Raw genomic sequence first — 25,888 nt, forward strand, 5'->3', positions numbered from 1 at the left:
AGTTGGTACTGCTGCATAATTGAAGTTTTTGCGCACACACACAAGGACACAGAAGAAGGGAACACAAGGACCAGCGCAGACTAACAACTCAGAGTTGTTAGTCTGCGCTGGTCCTTGTGTTCCCTTCTTCTGTGTCCTTGTGTGTGTGCGCAAAAACTTCAATTATGTCCTGTGGGTGTGATCCTTCGCCGGTCCCCATTCAACCAAGAGGAAATGAAGGAGCTACTTAAGGCTCAGGACCTGACCTCCGAGACCCTGGCCGACCAGAGGGCCCACGCGAAAGCGGTCAGGTTTAACCTGACTGCGAGTGGGCCTAGCCAGGTGACGTTAACTCGAGCCTATTGTGGACCTAATAAAGTTGATTGACTCACTCACTGGCAAACTTCGCAAGAAATAGCATTGGTAAAGAAGTTAAGCATCCCGAAGGACCGGCTAATTCTACTGCAGCTGGAATGAACCTATTATTTCTACTGATAGAATGAACCTTGAGGAAGTTAGCTTCACATCTTGAATTGCACCTTCATACAATTCCTTCGGTTTTCATCTCTCTCTCTAGCTACAAGAACTATGAGAAAGAGGTAAAGCTACGCAGGCTTGTGTGCAAAGGCAACCTGTTGCTCCTGCACAGAGGCTAGCTTTCCTTTCGGAGGGGTCGTTCAGTGGGATAGCTTTCCCACTGAACGACCCCTCCGAATCTACCAGAGCTGCCATGAATTATGTGGTAGTCACAGAGGGGGAGAGGGGGAGCGGAGATTATGTCCCGTACATTGACCTAGTATGGATGGAGTGCTGCGATGAACATCCCCCCCCCCCCCTCCGCATAATGGAAAACCCTGTGCACACCTATGTGTAGTTTTAGATAGATAAAGGCTGGTCTAGCTCGACGGTCAAAGGTGCTGTATGCAAAACTGCATCTGCGCCATGCTTTTTCCAAAGCTATCGCCATGATTCCTTGTTAACGAGGCATCCAAGGCTATTACAAAAGCGCTTCAGCCAAGCAGCTCATTTCATGGTCACCCGCCACACTTGGAAATCGCCCGTCATTTCACCGACAAGCTGTTAAATGCGGCAAGAGATGGCGCAGCGTGCTTCGCTTCTCTTCCTCATACATTTCATCGTGCCGACGGCTGGCTGCGCTTGGCAAGCATCGCTCCGGGGGCTCATCGAAAGCCGCGTCGATGCGCTGAGATTCAAAACAGGAAGTAAGGAGAGCTGTTGCGCCGGACTTAAGGGGCAACGTGGCCTCCGCCAGAGTGGTGTGTCGGTTGACCGGTAGGTGGCGCGTGCATGCAACGAGAACGCCGATGGAGACGCTTTCCTGTGGGTTGTTTCTGCCTGTTGAGCCGGCCACAACTGACGGCCTCGGCAGCAGCCATCCAGGAAACTCGCATTGATTCCCGCGCTGGTGACGATGGGGCGCGACGCTACCCATGAGAAGCGAGCACTCGAACAGGTGAGTCTGGTAGGCAACGCTGCCGGCTGGTTTCGAAAGCCGGCGAGCTCGATCACAGCCCACCTTAACGCGGTGGCCAACTGCAACGAAAGCGCAAATGTTACTGCAGTCTCTTATGAGGCGCGTGTAAGATGTTTCGTAAGAGAGTTGCTAGAGGCAAATTTGGCGCTGTCATCATTCTTCGTGAAATAAGCGACGCGCCACTTTCTTCTTCATTTTCTCCTTCATATTCTTCTGTCTAGGCCCATTGACTTCGTTGAGAGTGCTGTTTCGTCATCGTCTCTTATTTTGTAGCTTGTTGACATTCAGCACTGTCAAGACTTAGAACATTTGCTTCAAGGTATTTCCTTACAGCAAGCATATATTTTGAGAGGAATTATAGGTATGCCGATGGATAATATAGCGCTCTAGGAGATGTTAGAACGTGCATTTTGCAAATATTCGCGGACACAGCTAATCAGTTCGTTTCTTGATCGCCAATCCTTAGAAATAAATCTGCCTGACACTAAATATGGATTATAAGTGGTAGCAACTTGCACCTTTAACCATTTTTTCTTTTTTTTTTTGCAGTTATAAACTAGTATTTTTCGCATCTTAAAGGCTTCGCGACCACCGAATGGATGAACGCTGAATAAATTGAACTCCTATTTTATTGCATAGCTTACGTTACTATATAAATAACGTATGTTAATAACAACTGCTGACACAATAAATCAAAGATGAATGTTTTCTAAAACGCCAAATCATCAGCCAGACCAGTTTTATGCCTTTCCTGTAACTAGTTCTCTCACCTTATGGATCATAACCATGATTATTCTGTTCTTCGCAAAAGCGTCCACAGGTAATTGACGCGAGAAAAACGTTTGCAGTTTTGCTTCGCATAATCCTTCTTATGTGTTCTCAATCTCGACTTTTACACGAAATTAAAGGTGTCAATCCAGAAAAAATGGCTGCAAATGCATGAAGTGAGCGCTGATGATGGAGCGAAGCTCCATCGACAAAATGGTAAACGATATAAAGAATATTTATGAAAGTGTTTTAAACCATTTGTGCATGAGCCATGTACACGCTGTAGACGGTGTCGCGCTTTAGCGGCATAGCCAGGGAGTGGCACACCGGGACCGTGCCCCCCTCCCGAAGCCTTTTTTCTTCATGGCATACAGCGCGAAAAATGAGCATTTTAAGGGGTTCCCCTTCCCAACATCAAGGAGGTCACCCCCCCCCCCCCCATACCCGAATATATATCTAGCTACGCCCCTGTTGCGAACAGATGTTTTAAACCATATGCGCGTTATGTACCCTTTGTAGACGGTATTGCCCGCAAATGTTTCGCACCTGCGCATCAACTAAAGACGACTGCGAGTCTCAACTACAATGGTCGGACATCACGTGGGCTTATAAGGAGCTTCGCTCCTAATAAAGCAGTTCCCGAAACCCATCACTTTGGAACAGGCATTGTGCTGCGTTTTCAGAGAAGCTTTAAGTGTTCAACTGCAGTTTATAGTATTCAATGTTCGCCCTTTGTAGTGGGATTCGAACATAAATAACTTATGAGAAGATGGTTACCACTTAGCGGATACAAAAAAAAAAGAAGTAATCAGTTTATAAAGTGATAGTCTCCTGGAAAAGCTTATAACTTGAACAATTTTTCCGAAAGGCGTTTATCACTAGAAGAGCGAATGACACTAATACTTTCACGTTCGGCGTTTTGCACCTAAACTATACACCGCGACACGCAGCTTCTCCTGAACTGTTTCGAAGTACGTTTCCGTCTTAGGCCTGTCACAATTATTCAAAGTTCCCGCACATGTTACGTTTAGTCTTGTGCATTTTTTTCCTAACATGATTCGGTCACTCATTATAGTTCAACTGTAAACTGAATGGACCTGAGCGCACGCTGTCAAAATTAAGGATGTCAGCAGGAGATCAACATTCAACGTGACGATCTTTTTTCAAGCTATGGTTTGTGTCACCAAAATTTATTTTGATTGATTGATTGATTTATTTATTGATTGATTGATTGATTGATTGATTGATTGATTGATTGATTTGTGGAATTTAACGTCCCAAAACCACTATATGATTATGAGAAACGGCGTAGTGGAGGGCTCCGGAAATTTCGACCACCTGAGGTTCTTTAACGTGCACCCAAATCTGAGTACACGGGCCTACAACATTTCCGCCTCCATCCGAAATGCAATCGCCACAGCCGGGATTTGATCCCGCGACCTGTGGGTCAGCAGCCGAGTACCTTAGCCACTAGACCACCGTGGCGGGGCCCAAAGTTTATTTTCGCTATAAGAGTAGTGTTTATGTTGTTTTGTATTAATTTGCTAACATAAAAATTTTATACGGTGCAAGATTAATTTATGTTAAGGAAAAGAACAGTGCTGTGCTGATCTATCGTGCATCTGACAGCGGACAATTAACAGCGATACCCGTACAAGCTTTCCCCAAGGTCTTGTATGCTTATGGGAAGGTAAATCAAAGTGCATTGTTATTTTTGTGTTATATTAAAACATATTCACATACACCAAGACTTATGAATTAAACTATATCCAGAGAGGAGGGAGTCGAAATAGAACACTATAATCGTTGACTTTGATGTCTGGTAGCGGCATTCGCACCTAGACATTCGTGTTCTACGGTATACTCCTTGCGTTAACTTTGTCTTTCGTCGTAGTCATGAAGCTGATTTTAAAGGCCACGCAAAAAGAAACACGTGTTTAATACATGATCCACCAGAAGGCGTCACACTCCCATCTGCTCGCAAAAAAGCCGTCTGTTTTTTCAGTGAAATCATTCAATTTTAGTAAAATACATATACGGACAGTAAATTTACACGCATCTAAAGTTAACGCGTGTACCGATTTCATGTCTATATATAATTAACTCTTAATTTCAATCATAACCTATAATATTGTACTAGTTTTCTTTTTAAGCACTTCTTTTTTGAAGATTCGCGAAACCGGAAGCGATCAATAGGAACTTCATGGAACTTGGAATAAGAGTGCTACTAGTTGCTCGTGTCACTTAAAAAGATAAAGAAAAAACTGTGGACCATCGTTTTGAAGGAAACCTTGATGGGATATGAAGCAGCACCGGTGCGCACGGCGCTGACCCTGTCAAACGCGCGTCGACGCGGGTGCTAGATGAAAGGTCAGTTGAAGCGAAACTCGGGGTAGCGTTTACTCGTGTAAACGTTTGTTCGAAACGCAAAGACACGGGAGTAGGGACGCGGTGAAGACGCTTGCGCTCGGCTTCCTTGCCTCACGTCTCGTCGGTGTTACCCGCGCGCCATCTGTATTCTCGAACCCGATCGGTGTTCTTGACTCGCACCTCGTCGGTGTCGCTGGTCTTCCACTGCCGATGTTTGCGTTCAGCTTCCCTGGCTCGCGCCTCGGTGGTGTTGATGTCGCCATTCGCGAACGCGATCGGCTTCGCTAACCCTCGCAACGCCAGCGACAGCCGGGAGAGTTACGCGCACACTAGCGGGAAGTACGCCGCGATGGCATTCCACCCTTCAGCGCGATCGGTGGTAGTGGTTAGAAGAGGAGAAAAGCACCTAATTTCTGCAGCCCGGACGGGAGCACGGGGCTGTGCCTACAGCGCTATCGCGCGGTAAACAGCCGCGCGCTCTCCACATTGTCGGTGCCACGCACGCACTACAGATGGAGAGAGGTGGCGCGAGTGAGATGATGCCCCCGTGGGGAGTGGACTCAAATGTTGCGAGCGGTGGAGAGGTTGAGGCGAGAGAGAGCTGACACGCGGCGAGCGAGGAAGAGAGACGTCACCGCGCACTGCTAGGAGGATGTGAGTATACTTGGCACCGCTCCAACACCTGTGGCGAGGAGAGCGGTGTGGACGGAGGGACAGCTTTACACAGGCTAGTCAAAGAGCTGCTTCGCATCTAAAAAAATCACAGCATATGCGCGAGGTGAATGATGACGAGTGGGGCGAAGCGGACGGACGGACGCATGGATGAACGGATGGATGGCTGGATGCATAGACGCACGGACGGGCGAACGGAAGCACGGATTAACTGATGGACGCTTCGCTTCACTTATCATCACTCCGTGGATATGCTGTGACACCGTTTTTACTGATGTAATGCCATCAAACTGGCTACTACGACGACTACGACGACACGGGACATATATACGACCCACAGCGTAAGGGGCTTCGCCCCTAAAACAAAGAAAGGAAAACGTGTCATATTTATGCGTCGTCCGGTGCAGCGATACAAGACCAGTGTATCGCTCGCACGTCGCAAGCAGCCGGTAACATGAGCGAGGCACCAGGACACTGCGCTCCTGCTGTAGGCACCGTGAATACGTTAGGAGTCGCCAAAGTAGTGCGCTGCCTCCAGCGCCAAATAGGCGGCCACGGAAGCAGACAGCAGATTGCTGTGCAGCCTCTGGAAAACGCGGCCACATCAAATTCTTAGCAAAAATGACAACGGAGGTGACGAGTCCTGTCTGCGAAACTGCACGCGTGTAGCGTGGGCCGCTTCGCTCATTCAACGTTCAAAGCTTACCTCCCGCAGGCTAACGCGGCAGCAAACTCGGCAGCTTGAAACAAATGACAGCAGGGTGCTGTCGAGGAGTGATGCTTTATGCTATGCTATCATTATCGCCCAACACTTGCGACTGGCTGATCCAGTGGCCTAACTAGCAGTTGGTTGATTATTTGACGAAAGTTTTCCTTACACGAGAAAAGGGTCTTAGTGCACTGGAAAGCTGCTCTTCAGAAACAGAACGCTACTTTTTGGGGTAACGCATCGTCTCAGAAGAGTGGGCCAACGCAATAATATCTGGTGTTTAACGTCTCAAAACCGCTATACGATTATGAAAGACGCTGGCCTCTACGCCACAGCGGCGGACGCTGATCAACGTAGCGTGTGAGCGCGTGCACGGGACTGGTTTGGACACTCGCTTGGCGAGCTGCCGCAATGTCCATTTGCGTGCGATAACTTTGTTTCCTCCGTCCTTCGCCCTCCAATTACGCTGACGTTTCTTTTCCCGAACTGATGTGCAAGCCACTTGCGCTCACCGCCGGGCAGATAAGATGCGCACACGTTTGCGTTGCCCAACATCTCGAAAATTGTCGGAGGACCGAGTGGGAATACTTCGTTGAGGTTAACTTTGTGTGCGCGCTCACTTCGAAAGAGCAGAAGCATGTTGCTGTAAGTCGGCGTTTCCGACTCTGTGACGTGGTGCGTAAGTACGTTGTTGTAAAAGAAAGCTTCCGGCAAGGACCTGAATCCCTGACCGTCGCACAAGACTTGGTGAAAGAAAGAAAAAGATCAGTTAGCTGTGTTTGAAATGCCACCAAAGTGATATGCGTATGAGCTATAGATGCACCCACACTTGGTGTCTGGTGCACTCTTGAGCGGAGCACAGTGCTGAGAGATAGAGAGAAACGCCGCAGTAACTGAGGTTCCAAGAATCAAGTCAAATGCAGCCTCACTTGGAAGACTCTGCGGTTCCCGCTGCTAATGGTCCTTGTCATTTAGGCTAAGCTAAACACAAATCGATCGTTTTGCTTGCATCTCAGCGCAACACCCTCGGATGATTTGAGATTTCCGATATAACACTTTCTTTAATTACTGTGATAATTATTTTTTTCTCGTTTGTCGTTTGCTTATGTTTATTGCTATGTATTTATGGCCAACTCGCTCCTCTCTAAATCACGACAATTAAGGTGGTGTTGTGAAAGAAAGAGATAAATTAATACTGGACTTCGGAAAATCGAGTCATTCTCTTCCACTCCCTCATACAATGGTGGCAAAGTTTTCTAAAAGATTCATTTTGCAATAAGCCCTTGGTCAGGTTAGTTTGACTGCGCAAGCCAATAATATAACTTATAACTTTTCCTGTCTCTTTCTCTCTCTAGCTTGCACCCCGCGGCATTGCGGACGCGAAATTGACTGCCAGTGAAAGACCGCATAATTTTTACAAGTGTCCAAAGCGGAGAAATCGAGGCTTGTCAATCAAACGCTGTTATTATGATACCTAGCACATCTGGACAACACATTTTTGCTGCTGCCAACTAGCAAAGCATCATGTTTACTTCGGACGTGATGGCACTCGTGCCTTTTCTTGATTATACTTGTGTTCCTGATTCCTACAGTTCAAAGAAGCTATACGGGACATTTGGCGGGACCAGTTCACCGACCCTTACCTACTGCGATGGCTCATAGGTGAGTGCGACAGCGTCCTTGCGATTGGAGCATTCACATATTGACGGATTCGCACTACGGTCATCGCGACCACCCCCTTTGTGTACCATTTTGCAGTGCGTGTACATCGGGCTAAACAACACAATAGGCGACTCTCGTGCCGAAAGAGAGGTGAATAAAAATGATGATCCGGCGGAAAGCGATCGCCGTAAGGTTACGCTGTGCTCCACCGATGTCATCGTGCACGCCATATTTATCCCCGACTTAGGTCGACGTGATGATGCGTCCGTGACCTTTCGTGCCAACTACCTAGCCGTCCTCTCAGCATGTTTCATAGGAGAAGCCTAAATTTCAAGTGGGCGCACCGTCCAGAGAACAGGAAGTTAAGCACTTATTCTCAACTGTGGAATTTTTGCCTGTAGTGTAATAATAATAATAATAATAATAATAATAATAATAATAATAATAATAATAATAATAATAATAATAATAATAATAATAAATAACTGGATTCTTACGTCCCAAAACTATATGGTGGAAGTTGTAGTGCAGGCCTGCGGATATTTCGATTATTTGGTGTGTTTTTTTTAATAACGTGTACTGACATCGCGCAGTACAACTACCTGTATACATTTCGCCTCCAACGAAATACGACCGCCGCAGCCGGCATCGGACCCGCGACCTTCGGTAAACAGCTGATCTCCGTAACAACTGATCCGCCGCAACCGACTGTCTGCAGTGAAGAATCGTAGGGCAGGAGGAGGAAGGGTTAGTTGACTGATCCAGTAGTGCTCCTCAGATCAGTGAGGTTCTCTGCTTCACAGATCTGCTTCATAGATACCAATGACCAAAAGAGCACAGAGCGTGCGTTTTCGTACTCAGTGGACCCCCGCTGGTGACATTCAATTCCCCGCTACCGTTGACGCGCCAGCAACACTGAGCGGCTTCTGTCTTAAACGACATCGCTGGCGTTCCGTGCGCTCACCGTGCCGGCGTTGTGAGACACCTGGTAGCCTGCCAGGACACTGTCCCTTCATTCCAGCAGCAGTAATTGCCTCGTGTATTACGTGTAGCGCCAAGATGTCTCGTCGGCCCTTACAACACACGTCGAAATACATTAGGCGCTGGACTTGGCACTCACAGTGCACGCTTAACTCTGACAACGGGACTGTCTTTCCATTCATTTGCATTCTGTCGGTGTTGCCCGCTGAGTTTTCATTTGTGACATAAAAAGGCACAAGCTAAACAACGACAAATTATTTCTATTTGTTTATTTTTTTGCGCCTTTTTACGCCATGAATCGGCACCATCTCGCCAAGCTTTCAACGATCTCGCGCAACTTCTTCGTTATTTGTTCTTTCTGGACATTCACGCGACGCCATAAAAATTGTTCCAACCACCAGTTCTTTTTTTTTTTTTTTTGAATGCCTTTGGGCGATTTGCAGCTTCGCTCTTTCACATTTAGACGGGCGAACTCTGTTTTCCTAGCTATATTTCTCTAATCTGTCGTACTGTCGCAAAACTTCACTTTCCGCGGTACCTAAACCCACGTGGGCATTGTCATGTTCACTTTCTTTTCTTTCCACTTTCAGCAAGAGACTTCGATGTGACCAAGGCGCAAGACCTTCTGCGCAAAGTAAGTGCATGCTCAAGTTTAACATGATTGCGAATACTTTACGTGTAGCCTCCGCGATTTTGAGTTAACTTATAGGGCAGCGTGCAAGCTGCATCGTCAACGGCGTTCTTATTCGGCGCCTATGCCTATAGGTCACACGCCGCCTGTGCTACACGTATTAATCTTGCGCGCTTCCCGCAGCAGTCATGACGGCTTCATCTTCTACGATGAGACTTTTATAAGCAGGCTTGGCAAATGGCCGACTTCGCTATAGCCGCCTTTTGCCTTGAATTCAAGCAGTGGCTCCACCGAGCTACCCCATATTGCCTGATCAAGCAGCGTTGCGGCAGGGCTTTGTGGAGTAAAGATGATATCCCTGCTTGATCGCCTGCCTAAACGAATCTCTTTTCTGCCGTGCGACCATGTGACCTCGACATTTGTGTGTGTGTGTGTGTGTGTGTGTGTGTGTGTGTGTGTGTGTGTGTGTGTGTGTGTGTGTGTGTGTGTGTGTGTGTGTGTGTGTGTGTGTGTGTGTGTGTGTGTGTGTGTGTGTGTGTGTGTGTGTGTGTGTGTGTGTGTGTGTGTGTGTGTGTGTGTGTGTGTGTGTGTGTGTGTGTGTGTGTGTGTGTGTGTGTGTGTGTGTGTGTGTGTGTGTGTGTGTGTGTGTGTGTGTGTGTGTGTGTGTGTGTGTGTGTGTGTGTGTGTGTGTGTGTGTGTGACGACCGATTACTCTCAAGCTTGTCACCTGGAATAGCGGTCAGAAAAACATCGCCATCGTTCATTAAATAATGCTGTGCTCTCTCTCTCCTTGTCCCCTTTACTCCTCCTCAGTTTTTCTATCTGGGCCATCGGGAACTAAAGCATGCGCTGAACGTAGATCTTACGTTTGTCGACCTTGATCTCGAAAGCAATATGACCTTGACCGGTGCCAGTCAGCTCATGTAGAACTTAAAATAAGAAGTCAACAACGCTCACATTATTGAGGAGCATAATTATACGCCCCAAATAAACTCCTGAATGCCCGAGTTTAGGGCCTCAGTATATATATATATATATATATATATATATATATATATATATATATATATATATATATATATATATATATATATATATATATATATATATATATATATATATATATATATATATATATATATATATATATATATATTCGACTCATGCTAGTGACCGACAGTTTCCAAACGGCATTTTTTATTTCGACGAGTGCGCCGCGTCCTGACATCACATATCACAAAGAAAACAAAAAAGCTGGGAAAAGAAAAGAGTAACAATTTTAGCGTTTTCGGTGACATGCAGAATCTACGATGGAGGGCGGAGAACGACGTAGACAACCTGGTGGATCGTTACGAGTGTCATCCGGTGAGTGTGACGTCACGATCTCTCTCTCTCTCTCTCATGCACGCGCACACGACACACACAGAAAAGCGGCTCGTGGTCCCCTCTGGATGGGGCAAAAGCTAGACGTTACGCTATACATTATGGGGGAGGGGGGACTTTTCAAGCTTATACAAGGTTGAAAGCCGTATGGCACGGCTTCCTAAACTAACACTATGTGTTCGTTAAATAACGTTGTTCTTACTAGCGCTCCCGACATCTTTTATTTTTTCTCCTTATTACGTCACTCTGTCTCTTCCTTTTCGTTTGCTCCATTCTCTACTGAACCGGGTATAAGACACGCACCCCTCGTAAATATTTTGTTATTTCCTTTCTTTCATACTGTGTCACGTGCATCTCGCAGGTATTGAAGAAGTACTTCCCTGGTGGAATATTCAACCACGACCGAGAAGGTTGCCCCATGTACATCGTACCAATCGGACACGGCGATTTCAAAGGTGTGTTCAGTCATTCGGAAGATCGTATTAATGTTGGTCGAATCCCTACTCTGAATACCCTCCGTAAATGACCCATGTGTGCAATATGGTACCGGCTTCCTTCCATAATGTATAATGCCGCAATAGTACTGTGGCTGTATCGTATTATATTACTCCAACGCAATGTTTTCTGTTATGTTGCAGGACATTTTTTTTTATTTTTGTATGTATTTATAAGTTATATTCTTTTTCTCTGTTATTTTATACTAGCAGCTGTACTGTTCGGTAATTTGTACTTTTTTGTTTACTCCGTTGAAATCTTCAATATGCGTATATAAGGTATTGAATTGTACGGTATGCCCCACTCATCCTATGTCTCATCCGGGGCCCTTGAAAATTTGTTCAATAAATACATAAATAGGTAAACAAGAAAATAAATATATGAATGGTGGCATTAGCTTGCATCTTGTTGAGAAAACCCCACTCCAAAGGGTTTGCCCTACTACGCCCCCCCCCCCCCCAATGGCGGATGCAAAGGGGAAGGTGGTACAGGTGATCACTTCCTCCCAATGTCTGTGTTAGCACCCCCTCCTCACTTAGTGTTTATATTCCACCTCCTATCACCAATTAGACAAATTATTGAAAGCACTGTGCACGCACACGAACAGTATTTGTGTTATGAATGTTTTTTTTTGCTGGTAAAAACAAAAAGTCATGACCATGTCCACCTCTCCAGTGTTACTTCAGGCGACCGCCCTCCATAAAATGAGTGGCTGAATCCGCCCCTGTGTCCCCTCCCCCTCTTAACTATCTCCCCTACCCTGACCCTTGCTGGACTGCTGTCTCAAGCTCATCTTAGTCAGCGCGCCGCAGTGACTGAACAGTGACTGCAGCCTGCTGGCTGAGCTCAACTTGTGACTCCTGATCTGGGCTATGTTCTAACATTCACTCTAGACCTGCTGTAGACAGTAAAATGGAAAGCTAAGCTGACAGCGGCCACCCACAGGATTTCATTCTAGTTATCGCGCGGCCGACGAAATAGACCGCTTCGCAAAACCAGCATCTGAGGCATATATGATGCAGGCTACTTTGCTGCACAAACACGACGGCGGCTCAGCGGAATGCTCCACTAGACAGCTCAAATCTCACATGTGTGCTCGTCTGCGCACAAGCAGCCACTTCCTTACGTGCTCAATGTAAGCTACGTTCAATTTTTCGTGGGCTTGAACACGAGAGACATTGAAGAAATGTTTGTTCTTCCAAGCCTTTTTCTGTCTACGCGAGGTGCTGTCTGGTCACACAGACGTAATCCAGACGCGTTTCAACTTCCTTTACTGAGATAACTGAGGCTCGATGCTGTCTTCTAAGGCATGAGCGTACATTGTCTACGAAGCTGTCCTGAATTGGAACACAGCCGTAGCCTTATGGTCAATATTGTTTGTTCTATGCATGACGTTCATCCCAGACAAAACTTAGAACACATACACGTTTAGTTTCTGATGTTTAGTTTCACGTTTCCCCGCTTTTCTTAATGGGCGTTATTGTTGATAAAGGTAGCAGAGTTGTTTTTACGCTGACGAAAGTTACTCCCGAAGCTAGAAAAAGTGCGGAATGCAAACCTTACGACTTCAACCAATCAAACTGCTTACTTTTTATACACCCCCCCCCCCCCCCCGCTAAATATATGCACTGTCAAATGTCCGCCATATTAAGCTAAACTAAACACCATTGTAGCCCCGCCGCGGTGGTCCAGTGGCTAAGGCACTCAGCTGCTAACGCGCAGGTCGCGATATCGAATCCCGGCTGCGGCGGCTGCATTTTCGTTAAAAGCGGAAATGTTGTAGGCCCGTGTGCTCAGATTTGGGTGCACGCTAAAGAACCCCAGGTGGTGGAGATTTCCGGAGCCCTCCTCTAAGGCGTCCCTCATAATCATATGGTGGTTTTGGGACGTTAAACACCACATATCTATCTTTTTAAACACCACTGTAACATAAGCCTTGTGACCGTTCACGCTGTTTAGCGCATAGCGTTCTTGTCGGGATGTAGCACTTTTGTAAATGGAGGAACTCGTTTCGCGCAGGCATGCTGCAGTGCGTGCCGAAAGAGGACATCGTGCGACACGTGATCTACACGATGGAGCTCATGCAGCGTGACATGGACAACCAGACACGAAAGGTCAGTCGCCTACTACGGGCATGATAGCATCTTGAGTAGGCCTGTTCTATAATAGCAGTACTTCATTACAGACTACAGCCGTATTCAACTTTATAAGTCAGCGGCGTTTTTTTCTTCAAAGGCGGAAGCATACAAGCCCATACCAATGAGCGCACGCTCCAGACAGACGTAAATGTGTCGGACGGCCTTTGACTCTGCCTTTGGAGAACATTGCCGAGCGCACGGCGCGCGTAGGTGATCAGCTGTGGCGCTTCGGTCGTCTGCACAGGGCCTCTCCTGACTTCTTAAGTTGTACCCGACTATAGGCCCGTTTACATTGACCCGACGAGGGCGCGTTGAGTCGAAATAAACAGGTTTTCTGGACTCGCCCTTCCCATGTATAAGCGGACGCGTCGGGGCAGACAGTCGTCGTGGCGAGTCCCGTCGACCCGGAGACAGGGGGTAGGTTCACCGAACTCGCCGCGCTCAGAAAGGGATGTATAACCGGTCGCGCTGAGTTGACGGCTCGTGACCTCTCCCGCCCGTCGCGGACTCCGCTTCCCCTGTCCCCATCACTCCGACGTTGCTCTTTCTCTGTCGGCCGGTACGCGCGCGCTAGGCACGATGACATCCTCGCGGGCTCCACGCACCATGTGGACAGATGAGGAAATAACGACGTTGCTAGCTTTAGTCAACGAGAAAAAAAACAGTGATTTGCTCGATAGCAAGCGGCAAAAAGTAAGCACATATTCATGAACCTGGAAAGATGTTTGAAGGAACAGGGCCTGACGTGGACGTGGGAGCAAATAAGGACCTGTTGGAAGAATTTGAAGAAACGCTTACGTAAGCTGGTAGAAATTTTACTCAAAAATGTATATTGCATTCCAATTGAAATTACAAGCCCTCAGATTAAAAATTCATCGTGTAAGGATCTCACTGTCCAGTCCAAAATCCACAGAAATCAGATTAGCCAAACAGGGTGAGCGTATGAGGCAAGAGGAACACGGTGCACTTAATTGTGGTGGAACTGTACACTTTGTTCCAACAATTGATGAGGGTCTTTAGTCATTTTCATTTAAAAACTGCTTATTATTTTCAATTTAAAATTTTCAACGAGGTTCAGGGCGCCACTTAATTCGTATTAGCGACAAGCCACAACTATTGCAAAAAATGACTCGCGTGTAGGGCTTCAAAGGATTTTCCACAGCATCAGGTACACAAATGAATGGCGTTACAAGCCATGAATCACGGCGAATTCCAGGAGAGACCAGCCAGGGGTGAACAGGGGACGGTGCGTCAGGCTGCGGATACCCTGCGGCGAGCGCTGTGCCGCAACAGAACCACTGCTGCCATCGCGTTGTGCAGTGTTAGCCAAGACACCAACACAACCATAAAGTACAGCTGGTGCAAACTGAGAAAAAATACCAAGACAGCCATCGCGGTGGCGGAGCGACAACTGCGTAAACAACCGCAGCCCACAGCGGCGACAGGCGAGAGCGCGCGCTTGGAGGAGCGGAAACCGGTACCGGAAGGCGAGCTTTCGGCTCGCCTCGACGCAAAGCGTCGCTGCGATCACCACTCACCTCAACTCGTCCGTGCGAGTTCATATAAACTCGGGCGCGTCGAGGTAAGCTGAACCCGCCACTCAACTCAGCCCGCCCCCGTCGCGTTCATGTACACGGGCCTTATAGTGTGTTCGTTTGCAAACTCGACTTGCAGCGCAACCAGAATGAAAGGAGGAGGAAGACAGGAAGGAGCGCTTTGTCCTGTCTCCTTCCTTCTTTCCTTCTGGTTGCCCAACAAGTCGAGTTTACGCGTTCTATATTGGCCGCATTCCCAGGAATTCAGGACATCTGGACGTGGCGCTATCTCTCAGCGACAGGAACAGCAGCCTGCCATAACTGAATATGAAATAGATTTTAAAAATCGCATTTACTGAAAGAAGCTTGCTATCAAAAAAACTCCTGGTTATATGTAGCAGAGACACACTGGTATATTTATGGTAAAATTGCAGTATCACACCGTAAAGCGTGTGACTTCCCACGATAATTGAGCACCGCCCATGTGACGTCACTGTTGCATATTATGCACTTTGGGAAGCCACGTGGTGTGTAGTGATGTACTCTAATTTTGCCAGACTGTTCAAATAAGCCGTTGCTGTATAGAAGCGGTAGTCGTTTTTGATAACTAGCTTTTTTCGTCCGATATCATTTTTTTTTTGCCTATTTCCCATTCAGCTTGGGCAGGCCACCGCCATGATCGACGAGAGATGGCTTGATGTTAAGATGTTCCCATGTTGTGGTCATGCTTATATCTTTGAGCCTAATGTACAGCAACCATATTCCCACCATGAACAGAGCAATGACTGGCTTTAGCCGTATTTTGCTGCCCTCCTTCGCGTTCACTTGACGAACGTGAAAGTCCACCTGAACATAACAGCGGATGTTGACCATGCCTTATGATCTGATCGTGTTCTTCGAAAGCGGCGTCCATTTGTGTAACTCCTGGACAAGCACGTAGCCAGATTTTTTTTTTGTTTGAGGGAGAGGGGGGCACCTTCTTGAAGTCACTGTTTCTCTTTAATGTCCCTTAAATGTTGCCATTTGAAAGGGGGCCTTTGCCATGTCACATATATGCGTCATTTCAGGTAGGTATTTCGCTTCAGAACTGGAAAACCACACCGCTACCGCATGCGATCCCGATGTTTTCCTCCGCAATCATATTTTAACACACGGTGGCCGCTTGGCGTGCCTCAGAAGGAAACAAAAATGCTTGAAGCTACTTACCTGTGTATAGCTGCATACTAATTAGGGAAAAAATGCATATATGAGACTGTGATGTAGGGTCCGTCGGTCGCTAGAAAAAAGTTCGCGGGCCTCGTCTCCCCGACCTCTGCTCTAAGAAATACTGTATGCTATACTCGGCAAAAACTTCAGCATTATTATCAGCCTTATGGTAACTCCTCTAATTTTGTCTCATTGCACATATTCCAGCGAACTAGTGTTCATGAGCCACCTCAATATTTATTAGCAAGAGTCGTTAGCTTTGAACGCCCCATTCGCACCCCACAATCATTTTCATGGGAAGCTCTCGACAATAATATCTCTCGTGAGTCATCTCATTCAATATGAATGTCGTTACAGAAGAGCAATCACTGATAGCTCGTACTTGAAGGTGCGAGATCAAAAGGCGTCAAGTAGGACAGCTATTATCGCAAACTCTCAAGCAAGCATCCGTTCCCGAGCACACACCCCTCTTGCTTTTTCAATAGATAAGAAATATGCGCCCTAAGAGGGCGAATAAAAACAGTGACTACACGCGTATGCCATGCAGCATTTGATTAGATGCGCAAGTGTGCATTCTTTATTCTTATCGGCACTTCCACCAGCATGTTGAATTTTGATCCGCGACCGAGCAAGGGCCCGCACTCCAAACCTTGTCGAATTATCCTTCACCTTAAGGGGTAAAAGAGCGGGGGTGGGAGGGAGAGGCTAGCTCGGGATTTTACGGTATGCAAGATATTGATGCTTAAGTGCACAAACAACATTCACAAAAAGTAGTCATACGCTAATGGACTATCAGTCGACTTACTATGACTCCGATAGCGCCGTAAGTCTGATCGAATCCGGGTGAGTAATATTTAGGTGAGCTCGAGTCCGAGAGAATCCGTTAAAAAAAAACTTAGTGAGCCCGGTTCGAGAAAACTTTTGTGAGTCTGAGTCCAAGTAAGCCCTTTAAGGGCGAAATATATTTCTTGGTTGAGAGGGCGTGTACTCCGGATTTTTTGTGGACGTATGATACGTGAAACAGCTGTCTGTTCACACGGCGCAGATGTGCAGCTCAGTACGTGACTCGGTAATATTTACAACCATCAACCTGAAACCACCACGAGGATGGAAGGTTCGACACGCATCATTGAGTGCATTGCTATCCTGTGAAAATGACTGGTGAAATCAATCGGCAATGTTGATCGGTGAAACTGAACATCGATGCTAGGAAAGACTACACAATGTGCAGCGCTGGATAAAAGCCAGTTAAACTTACCACCACTTTACTTGGAGAAGCTTCTCTCTTCAATAGCGCTTAGCGACTGTGCATTTACTAAAATGCTAGTTTTCAGCAAGATCGCCACTTTTCGCTCGGTTTTTGTCTCCCTTCCAATTTCTGTCTGACATGTGCTGCAGACTTTTGATCCGCTAATGACATGTCATCGTGTTCTCAAAAGATCGACGAATGTTGGTTATCGAAACAATGGCCGTCCGCCCATCAACACATATTTGGCCGCTGATCATCGATGAATTTGGTCAGATTTGAACAGTGGTGATTTTGTGCGTCACGCACACAAAAAGTTCCTACATTTCAACGTCTTTACAAAGCTTTCAACAATATATCTGCCACATCACGTACAATTTACCGAGTAGCGCGTTTACAAGCACACGATTTTGTTTTCTTCTTGCACGTATAGCTGGGCAGAACGGTGAACTCGTCCCTTTTCCTCATCGACTACGAAGGCTTTAGCCTCAAGCAGGTCACCTCCTGGCAAGGTGAGTTGTCTGGAAGCGCTTACCGATACCCTGCTCTATATCGTGGTTAAGCAACAGGACGCACCCGCGTTGTTTCGCTTTCTTGAAGTTTTCATTCACGGACCGTTTTATGGATGAGTCTGAGTTCCGCCATATTGGGCAGTTAATCTTTGTATTTTGTAACCTTAATTAATGAACAGTGTTACGGTAGACGTTTTCACATGAAAAGGGTTGCTTTGGTGCATGCCACGGTGTACAAAAAGAATAAAGCATCAGCTCAGCAGCGCAAGATGGCAGCGCCCAGATGTCTTCCAGAAAATAGTCTACAGGCTGGCATGCGGTGACGTTCATTCGATGAAGCTGACGCTCATAGATATGCACAAGTCTCAACCACACCAAGTAACGAATCGCATGCACGTTCACGCACGCATGTACATGTATAGATGCGAGCACGTTTCCTATTAATTCAGGCTATATAGAAGGCAGATAGTAGAAAGTTAGCGAACTATAAAGCAAGAAAAAGTTTTGTGGTGTTCTACTGCGTGGGACCAACTGGGGCCAACTTTAAAAAGAGATAGCGTGTACCATAAAAAACAGTATACGAGAAAAAAAAAACAGGCAAATTCGTTGTACTCCTTTCCATTATTTAGTCAACTAGCATTTTGTTGCAGCTTACTGCCAATTGCGTATCGATTTCTTTTGTTATCCTTTGTAGTCCTGGACCTCTCCCGCTCTTTGACGGCGCTTTACGAGAACTACTACCCTGAAATGCTCAAGCTTGGTATCCTTATAAACAGTAAGTTCACAGTACCGTTCTCTTTAAAATATGCTCATGCCTAAACAAATCTTTCTTGCAAGTACGTGCTTTCGCAGCTTTCTTCGTGTTTGTGTACGAAATTTTGGTTGCCTTACGAGAGAATATCAGCAACAAGTTACACTCCGTAACACTTCAGGGCTAAAACGCCTCTTGCACACTTGACACCATATTAGTGTATACAGCCGGGCACCAGACTTCTTGTGTGGCAAAGAGCTGCACTCTCAGAGACTGTCACTAAGTCGCATTGACGTTGTCAATAGATTGCATCGCAGGTCGCAGAGCAGCACGAGAACACAGATGTAACCAATGATGTGCCAACAAAGGAAGCGCCACCTTGCAGTAAAACGCTTCTCAATCGACTTCGACTTCTTTATAGCACCGACGAAACGGACGAATACAAGTGAACTTATTGAATGTTCAATGTCGATCCCGAGTTCAACACTTTACTTCCGCCATTAACGTCATCTTAACCTGCTCCTTCGCTCACCTAGCATGTTCCACTTGCAAGTACCCCAATGCGAACCTGCATCATTTCTCATTCTCCCTAACTCACTGCTATCTCAACTCCACTCCACGGATATGTTTTTTTTCATGTGATGACGCGCATAGCTGAAGTCAGGGACTGAGTTCGTTGACGTCACAGCTAATGTAAGGGGTCAGCTAGTTCTGGTAGAGTAACAAAACAAAACTTTCTTCATTTCACCGAAGTAAACGTTCTTCCCTTAGGCCAGAAGGTTCCTGAAATAAAGGACCCTTCCAACAAGCGTAACAATGAAGTTCTGCACCCAGAGCGTTCTCTTCTGTATAAACGTTTATTTAATTCATGGTCTTTCTTGCCGAAAGGTTGCCTCTAAGTGAGGCTTTCCTAGTTCACCTGTAACAACTTTCGTCTTCAAACTCCCATCTCCATGCGAAAATTACATTCGATGAATGCCCGTTGGTTCCAGTTCGCGGCCATATCATTGCAAGCGTGCGGTCTTCTGGAAGTTGACTACTTTCTTGAATATTACCACGCTCTTTCACCTTTTCAGCGCCCAGCTTCTTCCCCATGTTTTGGAGATTCATTCGACCATTCATGACAGAGAGAACTGTAAACAAGCTGCACATGTTCACGCACGGTAAGTACTCTCTGCACACATTTAATTGAAATGCACTGTGCATCCGATAAGCATGCGGATTACAAGTTTACCACCGCAATTCAATACCGATGTACTCGGTTGCATATACGCATGTGATCGAAAAACATACCTTGCTTTCGATAACTTCCCCTTCGGCTTATCACAGTGATGTATGAAATGCTTCATTAATGGGGGCTTAAATACACGTCTCTGATTTAGAGTTTTGTCTCCTTGTCAGCCAAGATAAGCAGCACGGTGCTTCGTCAGCTGCTGAAATTAACAGTTAAGGGTCCTCAACAACGGCAAAAATGGTTTTTAAACTTACAGCTAAGTGGTTCAAACTTTGTAATATCAATAATGATATCTTGAATTTTACGGCCCAGAAAGTTTTGTCAAGAACTCGTCAGCAAACAGCGTTCGTCTGGTAATGGTATCATCTTCATCTATCTCACGTAACTTGTGTCATCCGCAACACCAAGATCTCTCCCAGCAATCCCCGTTACTCGATCCTTTTTTACGACGTAGCTGGAGCTGATCCTAGGTTATATCAGACGACTTGATAATTTCATTACGCCACCTAATTCTACTGTAGGTCAACTAAGATTGAGCAGTTCACTCAGACTCACTCATGAAATACTTTTTGCACTCGGGCCTCACTCAGACTCGGACTCACCCGGACTCAAACTCGGCAAAATATTAATCACCCGGACTCGTACTCAGACTCGCAACTCCATCTCAGTCTGAGCGAGTCCGGGCGAATCGACTCATGAGTACGAGTTCGCCGACCTATGCTTGGTACCCATTCCGTGACCTTCAAGGGACGACGGATCATCCGTCCTATGCATTATATCAAATATCAGCCTGAATGTCGTCCTTCTTCCTTCACCTCTTCCTCCTGAACGTATTCAATTAGGCAATCACGCGCTGGAGCTGTGTGTCCGAAGTAACATGTCAGGAAATCGTTTTTTATTATTATTATTTTTGTCGTAGATAAAGGCACGAGCGACATGTCGCAGGTCTTCAGCGGTGCGTAACTGTCATTCGTAGCCTAATTTCGACATGGCTTCCGACCTTGCGCGTCCCCGACCGACATCGGGGTAACGGCAGTCGCCGTCGGTTCAACCGCCCGAAACCGATTATTGCTGCTTGTCCCAGTGAACGGACTCGCTCCCCCGACGCTGCCCGGGGCGTGTTGCTCCACGATACCGGTAGTTACGACGGTATACACGCTAAAGTGGCTGTTTGGCTTTGGGTAGTGCTCCATTAAGAGCCCAGATGCAGCCCGTTGCAGACGAGAGCGAAAAATACAATGCACAGACATGTCCCCTGAGGCCCACCAACATGTTTCTGACGCGCTAGACACGACGGCTTGATGTGCGCATGCGCACTTGATTGATTGATATGTGGGGTTTAACGTCCCAAAACTACCATGTGATTGTGAGAGACGCCGTAGTGGAGGGTCTCAGGAAATTTCGGCCATCTGGGGTTCTTTAACGTGCACCCAAATCTGAGCACACGGGCCTACATCATTTTCGGCTCCATCGAAAATGCAGCCGCCACAGCCGAGATTCGATCCCGCGACCTGCGTGTCAGTAGCCGAGTGCCTTAGCCACTAGACCACCGCGGCGAGCATTCGCACTTCTAAAGAGCGGTAACTGTGTCTTATGGTTCTGTAATCCCCATGGTCAGCAATGTATAGCGGAGATTAGGTACTTCCTAAAAGGGGAACTGTGAAGAAACACTATACCTGTTTTGACTGATAACGCATCGTTGATGACGACATTATAGAGGATTGAAATGTTCTTCCCGTAAGCTTTGCTGCAATGTATACTGTTGATTGCTATAGAAGATAAAATTAAAGCGACACCTACGCTTTTTCAAGTTCGTGCCTAAACGTACGAGGTGGATTTCAAAGTATTCTGTTTTTTCAACCGCTGTGGCACTGAAGTTGATACAGTCTGCGGAGGTGGTCAGTCTTCGACTATTCAGCGTGCACTGTAGTAGGTTAAAGCTATAGGTCCGTGCAGACGCCGACAAAATCAATGATGTCACGTCGAGGTCGTGTGATAACTTCAAGGCAGCGTCGCGACTAGCTTCACGTTTTTTCGTCTTTCCTGGCTCATCAAGTGTTCTGTCAGATCATTTATTTCATAAATTGTAGAAGGTGCTGTGCAGTAAATTCAAGGTTAGATCTCGCTGCTGCCGCCATTTGTTACACGGTGTAAACCCACGCTGCCAATGCCGAAGCTTTGACCTTCCCGTCCCATCTACGATGATCACCGTGACTCAACCTGCAGCTTTACTACTTTGAATTAATGCTACGACATAATTAACGGTGACCTAATGACACAGCGCTACTTCCATTTACGTCAGGAGAGACTGTGACCGCTTTGGGGTTCCAGCGGCTTAATTCGATGCAGTGGCTTTCTCCTGTCACGCGACGCAATTATAATTCATTTGAAAACGCTTTCATATTGAATACAATATTAACACTTCATCAAGCCATAGTATAACTGTGGAGAAAGGTGGATGCAGTCACCGTTGAGGAAGTGGAGAAGGCGTCGTGCGGGTGTGTAAACGATGTTTGCGCGGACTCGCAGATGGCTGGCAACAAGTTCTGCTGAAACACGTAGACCCGAGCCAACTGCCGGCCCACTGGGGAGGCACGATTGTGGATCCCGTAGGAGGGGCACGCTGCACGCATGTGGTAAGTACACCGCGGCCTTCTTTGAATCAATGACATGCTTTGGCCGCAAATAACACACACACAAAGTAAAGGAACACTCAACGAGAAGCCTTTCCTTTGTGTGTGAGTGTGTGTTATTTGCAGCCAAAGCATGCCATTAAGCAGGTACCGACTAGGCCAGCAATCAGTATTGTTCTTTGAATCGATTCCAAGTGCGAAATGAGGAGCTATTGAACCAAACTTACTACATCATACAGTATTACCCTTACAAACTATGCTTAAAAGGTGCGTTTACGTGTGCCCTAGATATAGATGTGCTATTCAACCTTTCAGTATAGCGAACTGTGCTCTTTTTTTGCCCCAAATCACGCAAAGTAGAGCATCATCCGCAGATATGAGTCATTCGGCAAAGGGACCTGCACATGATTCTACGCAGTGCTAATTGTGCTATTGGTTGTTATCATGTGTTTCTACAGGACAACACTCTTAACGGGGCGTTTAGACGATAAAACCCTGTTCCAGTAAAGCTCCGACAGTTAGAAGCTACGTCCGGAAATACTGATGTCTTTTTTTTTTCGCAGTACGTCTTGCTCTTTAATCTTCACTTGAAGTTTTGCTATGAAAAACGCTAATCAACAATGCACGCGCACGCACCCCCGGGAAGTCTTAGTAATTACTGCAGAGCGAGCTATTGCAGCGACATCTGGCACGCCTTTGCCTATAATGGCAGCTCACGCATCTAGTATGTCGCAGCACACATCTGCGAATAACTTTTTTTCTGGGGTTTTATGGGTATTTTTTTACACGATTTCACCTTGGGGCATGCAAAGGGGGCTGTCTGACACAAAGAAGCAAACAAATGAAAACACGAAGTTGCCGTCACACGTATAAGTGTGCGTGATTACACACCTGAAATGCATTTTTGAGACAAGGAAAGAATGGTAAACTTAAAGGTTGTTTTCTTTGCTAGGCACAGTATTCATGAGAAGTGATAATGAGAATAACTCATTGCCTGTAAGTTCTCATTACCATATGAGACAAGTGACATCAGGCCGAAGGCTCCACCAACCAGCACAAGCATTCCATACAGGTAGTAAAAACAGTCTTCAGCACTCCATCTATTGTGTCACTGAGCGGGAAGCCTTTGACTTGGGCGACATTTTCGACCTCTAACTCGTCGTTGCAGATTGGTCCTGGAGGAGAGCTTCCGGTCGCCGTATCGCGTGGCGGAGGCGGACTGGCGACCGATCCCGAAGCCGTGAACTGCTTTCTGGAGCACGGCCGCTCCATCGAGGTGCCCGTTCACGTCGAGACGGCGGGCGCAAAGCTCGTCTGGCGGTTTCAAGCGCGAGACGTCCTCTTTGCCCTGTGGAAGACGAGCGGCGACAAGCGCGTCCAGGTGCTCGCACCGCGAAGGATAGCCTGTGACCGGAACCCCGAGTGCGGACAGATGCAGTGCGAGGAGCCAGGAACGTGTACGTATGCTCCGTTTTCAATTTAGCCGTCCCGGTGCAGGGCAGCGTACTAGAAATCCATTGCCTCTCACTTCATCAATCGGGTTGGAATGGAATGAAAAAACTTTATTTCAGTCCTGCAGGACGCGCTTTTTTAGCGCGTAGCGGGCGTCTTCCACGTAGGGACCGACAGGGACTACCTGGCGGCCGCTTCGTGGGCCTGCTGGACGGCCCATTGCTGGTCGGGTTTCTATTTTATTAATGAGTACCACGTGTTCGAGGAAAACACCAAGTGTTCCTCAACATGTTGCGCCCTTTTTTTTTCTTTTTTTTTGGTTGCATTGGAAAGGCGTATTATGAAGGGAATTGGCGTACTGAACGGGCTGGTGTCGATTCGCGGGTAGACTTGGCGCGTGGAAAACGGGTCACAGAGAAGGAGACGCTTGTCCTGGGTCTTCTTCTCTGTGTCCTCTTTTCCGCGCGCTAAGTCTCGCCTTGGAAGTGCGTTATATTGGATACATGTTCAATATATGTACGTACGCATGCTGGTTGTATCTTTACTGCTACCTTGCGAGGGCCTTCAGCGTGCCAAGAAAAGAACTGTCAAAAGCTTTAGATAGAATAGACAATCGCCAATTGTCGGAAGAAAGGGTATTAGGACTCTGGCCGAGACCGTCCTCTGCACGCAAGGCATCGAGAGCGTTGTTGCGCTTTCTGCGGGCAAGTGGTCTTAGAGACAGACTGTAAACAGCGTCGTGGATCGTCTGATGACCTTCTCTCTCTTTTTTTTTACAACGTCTCTTTTCTCTCATCTTTTATCCCCCTTACCCCCTTCCCCAGTACAGGGTAGCCAGCCGGTCTGAGAACTGGCTAACCTCTCTGTCCTTCCTCATTTATTCCCCTCCTCCTCCTCCTCATGCGAGGGCCTTCAGGCACATTCAGCTTTTCGCCTAAGTGACCTCAAATAATTTCGTAGTTTGTAACGAACAAGAAACCCGCATGAACAGCTCTGTGTCAGATAAGGTTCATCCTGCGCTGTGAGCAGCAGCGAATGCGCACGAGTGTGCTCTGCTCGGCAAGGATGCTTGTCCTTGTCGGAGCAGCAGGTGGCTAACTTATATCAGCTCCTTAAACATGTCACGTATCGCTTACAGTACAAAACGTACAAAAGACGGCTAATTAGCTATTAGCCCACACAGTATCGGCTCAGTGCCGATGGTTGAAGTCTAGGTAGCTTACGCAAGTGCGTCTTCCTTAACGCGAATGAGTGCATTCTTATTGCTTATGAATCCGGTCACGTGACATAGCTGCAAGATCAATTAGCAACTCGTTCAAAGAGCACTGAACCTATCTATATATCTTGATCGTTCAATACGTAAGCCGTTAATCGGATATTTAAGAGGACACAAAATGAACAGTTGTGCCATGAGCTCAGTCAGAGCTTCCTCTCTTTGAGGCGCTGGCTCAGTAAAAATGTATATAAACACGCAATGGCAGTGTGAGGGAAACGCTGACTATGTAGAAGTCTCTTAACTGTCTCTCTTGCATCCACAGTGTCGGCAGTCTAACCAACAATCACTCAAAGTTTCCCCTCTGTTTTGTTTTAAACAAATGTCTACAGATAAAGGTCCCACCAGTGACGTTGCTCTGTCATTCTTTTTTTTTTTTCAGACACATTTCTCTTCGACAACAGCTTCAGTTGGTTTACCGGAAAGCAGCTCTCCTACATGATCCGAGTGCACCACGAACTTTCCGGTAGCGTCGAGAACACTACCAGGGGCTGAGAAATCTTCGTGAAGAGTAAAAATCGTGTTAAGTACCATCACAAAGAGCATACTATGGACTGAGAAGCCGAAAAAACGGCGTCTTTTCTCGTTCATGAGAAACTTTACGGTTTACGCACGTAAAAAAAAAATGAGATATACAGTTGTCATTCCGTTTGCCACGTCGTGATTTTCAATAAACAAGAAAAGAATACTAAGATACCGGGAACTGTATGCAAAGGATGGGATTAACTAGACATTCGAAAGAAAGCAGTACCCAGTTACAGCT

At 46.7% G+C, this 25,888-nt stretch overlaps 1 protein-coding gene across 1 annotated transcript; it reads left to right on the forward strand.

The window, feature by feature from the left end:
- The first annotated feature begins 1,177 nt into the window (after nucleotides 1–1,177).
- On the forward strand, nucleotides 1,178–25,817 carry LOC119174768 (SEC14-like protein 4). The gene is made up of 12 exons (XM_075895142.1): nucleotides 1,178–1,453; nucleotides 7,586–7,655; nucleotides 9,227–9,270; nucleotides 10,570–10,632; nucleotides 11,012–11,105; nucleotides 13,165–13,259; nucleotides 17,704–17,782; nucleotides 18,477–18,557; nucleotides 19,610–19,696; nucleotides 22,297–22,403; nucleotides 23,569–23,857; nucleotides 25,508–25,817. The coding sequence occupies exons 1-12, from the start codon at nucleotides 1,412–1,414 to the stop codon at nucleotides 25,618–25,620; spliced, it is 1,164 nt and encodes a 387-aa protein (XP_075751257.1). The 5' UTR covers nucleotides 1,178–1,411; the 3' UTR covers nucleotides 25,621–25,817.
- Nucleotides 25,818–25,888: the final 71 nt, after the last annotated feature.

Source organism: Rhipicephalus microplus, chromosome 5, assembly GCF_043290135.1.
Source record: "Rhipicephalus microplus isolate Deutch F79 chromosome 5, USDA_Rmic, whole genome shotgun sequence".
In the NCBI taxonomy this organism is placed as follows: domain Eukaryota; kingdom Metazoa; phylum Arthropoda; class Arachnida; order Ixodida; family Ixodidae; genus Rhipicephalus; species Rhipicephalus microplus.

Bases quoted from the DNA above. Each gene is read 5' to 3' on its own strand.
- LOC119174768 (XM_075895142.1), top strand. From the start codon at position 1,412: ATGGGGCGCGACGCTACCCATGAGAAGCGAGCACTCGAACAG. The intron at 1,454-7,585 runs GTGAGTCTGGTA...TGATTCCTACAG, and splicing joins AGAAGCGAGCACTCGAACAG to TTCAAAGAAGCTATACGGGA. The intron at 9,271-10,569 runs GTAAGTGCATGC...GGTGACATGCAG, and splicing joins CGCAAGACCTTCTGCGCAAA to AATCTACGATGGAGGGCGGA.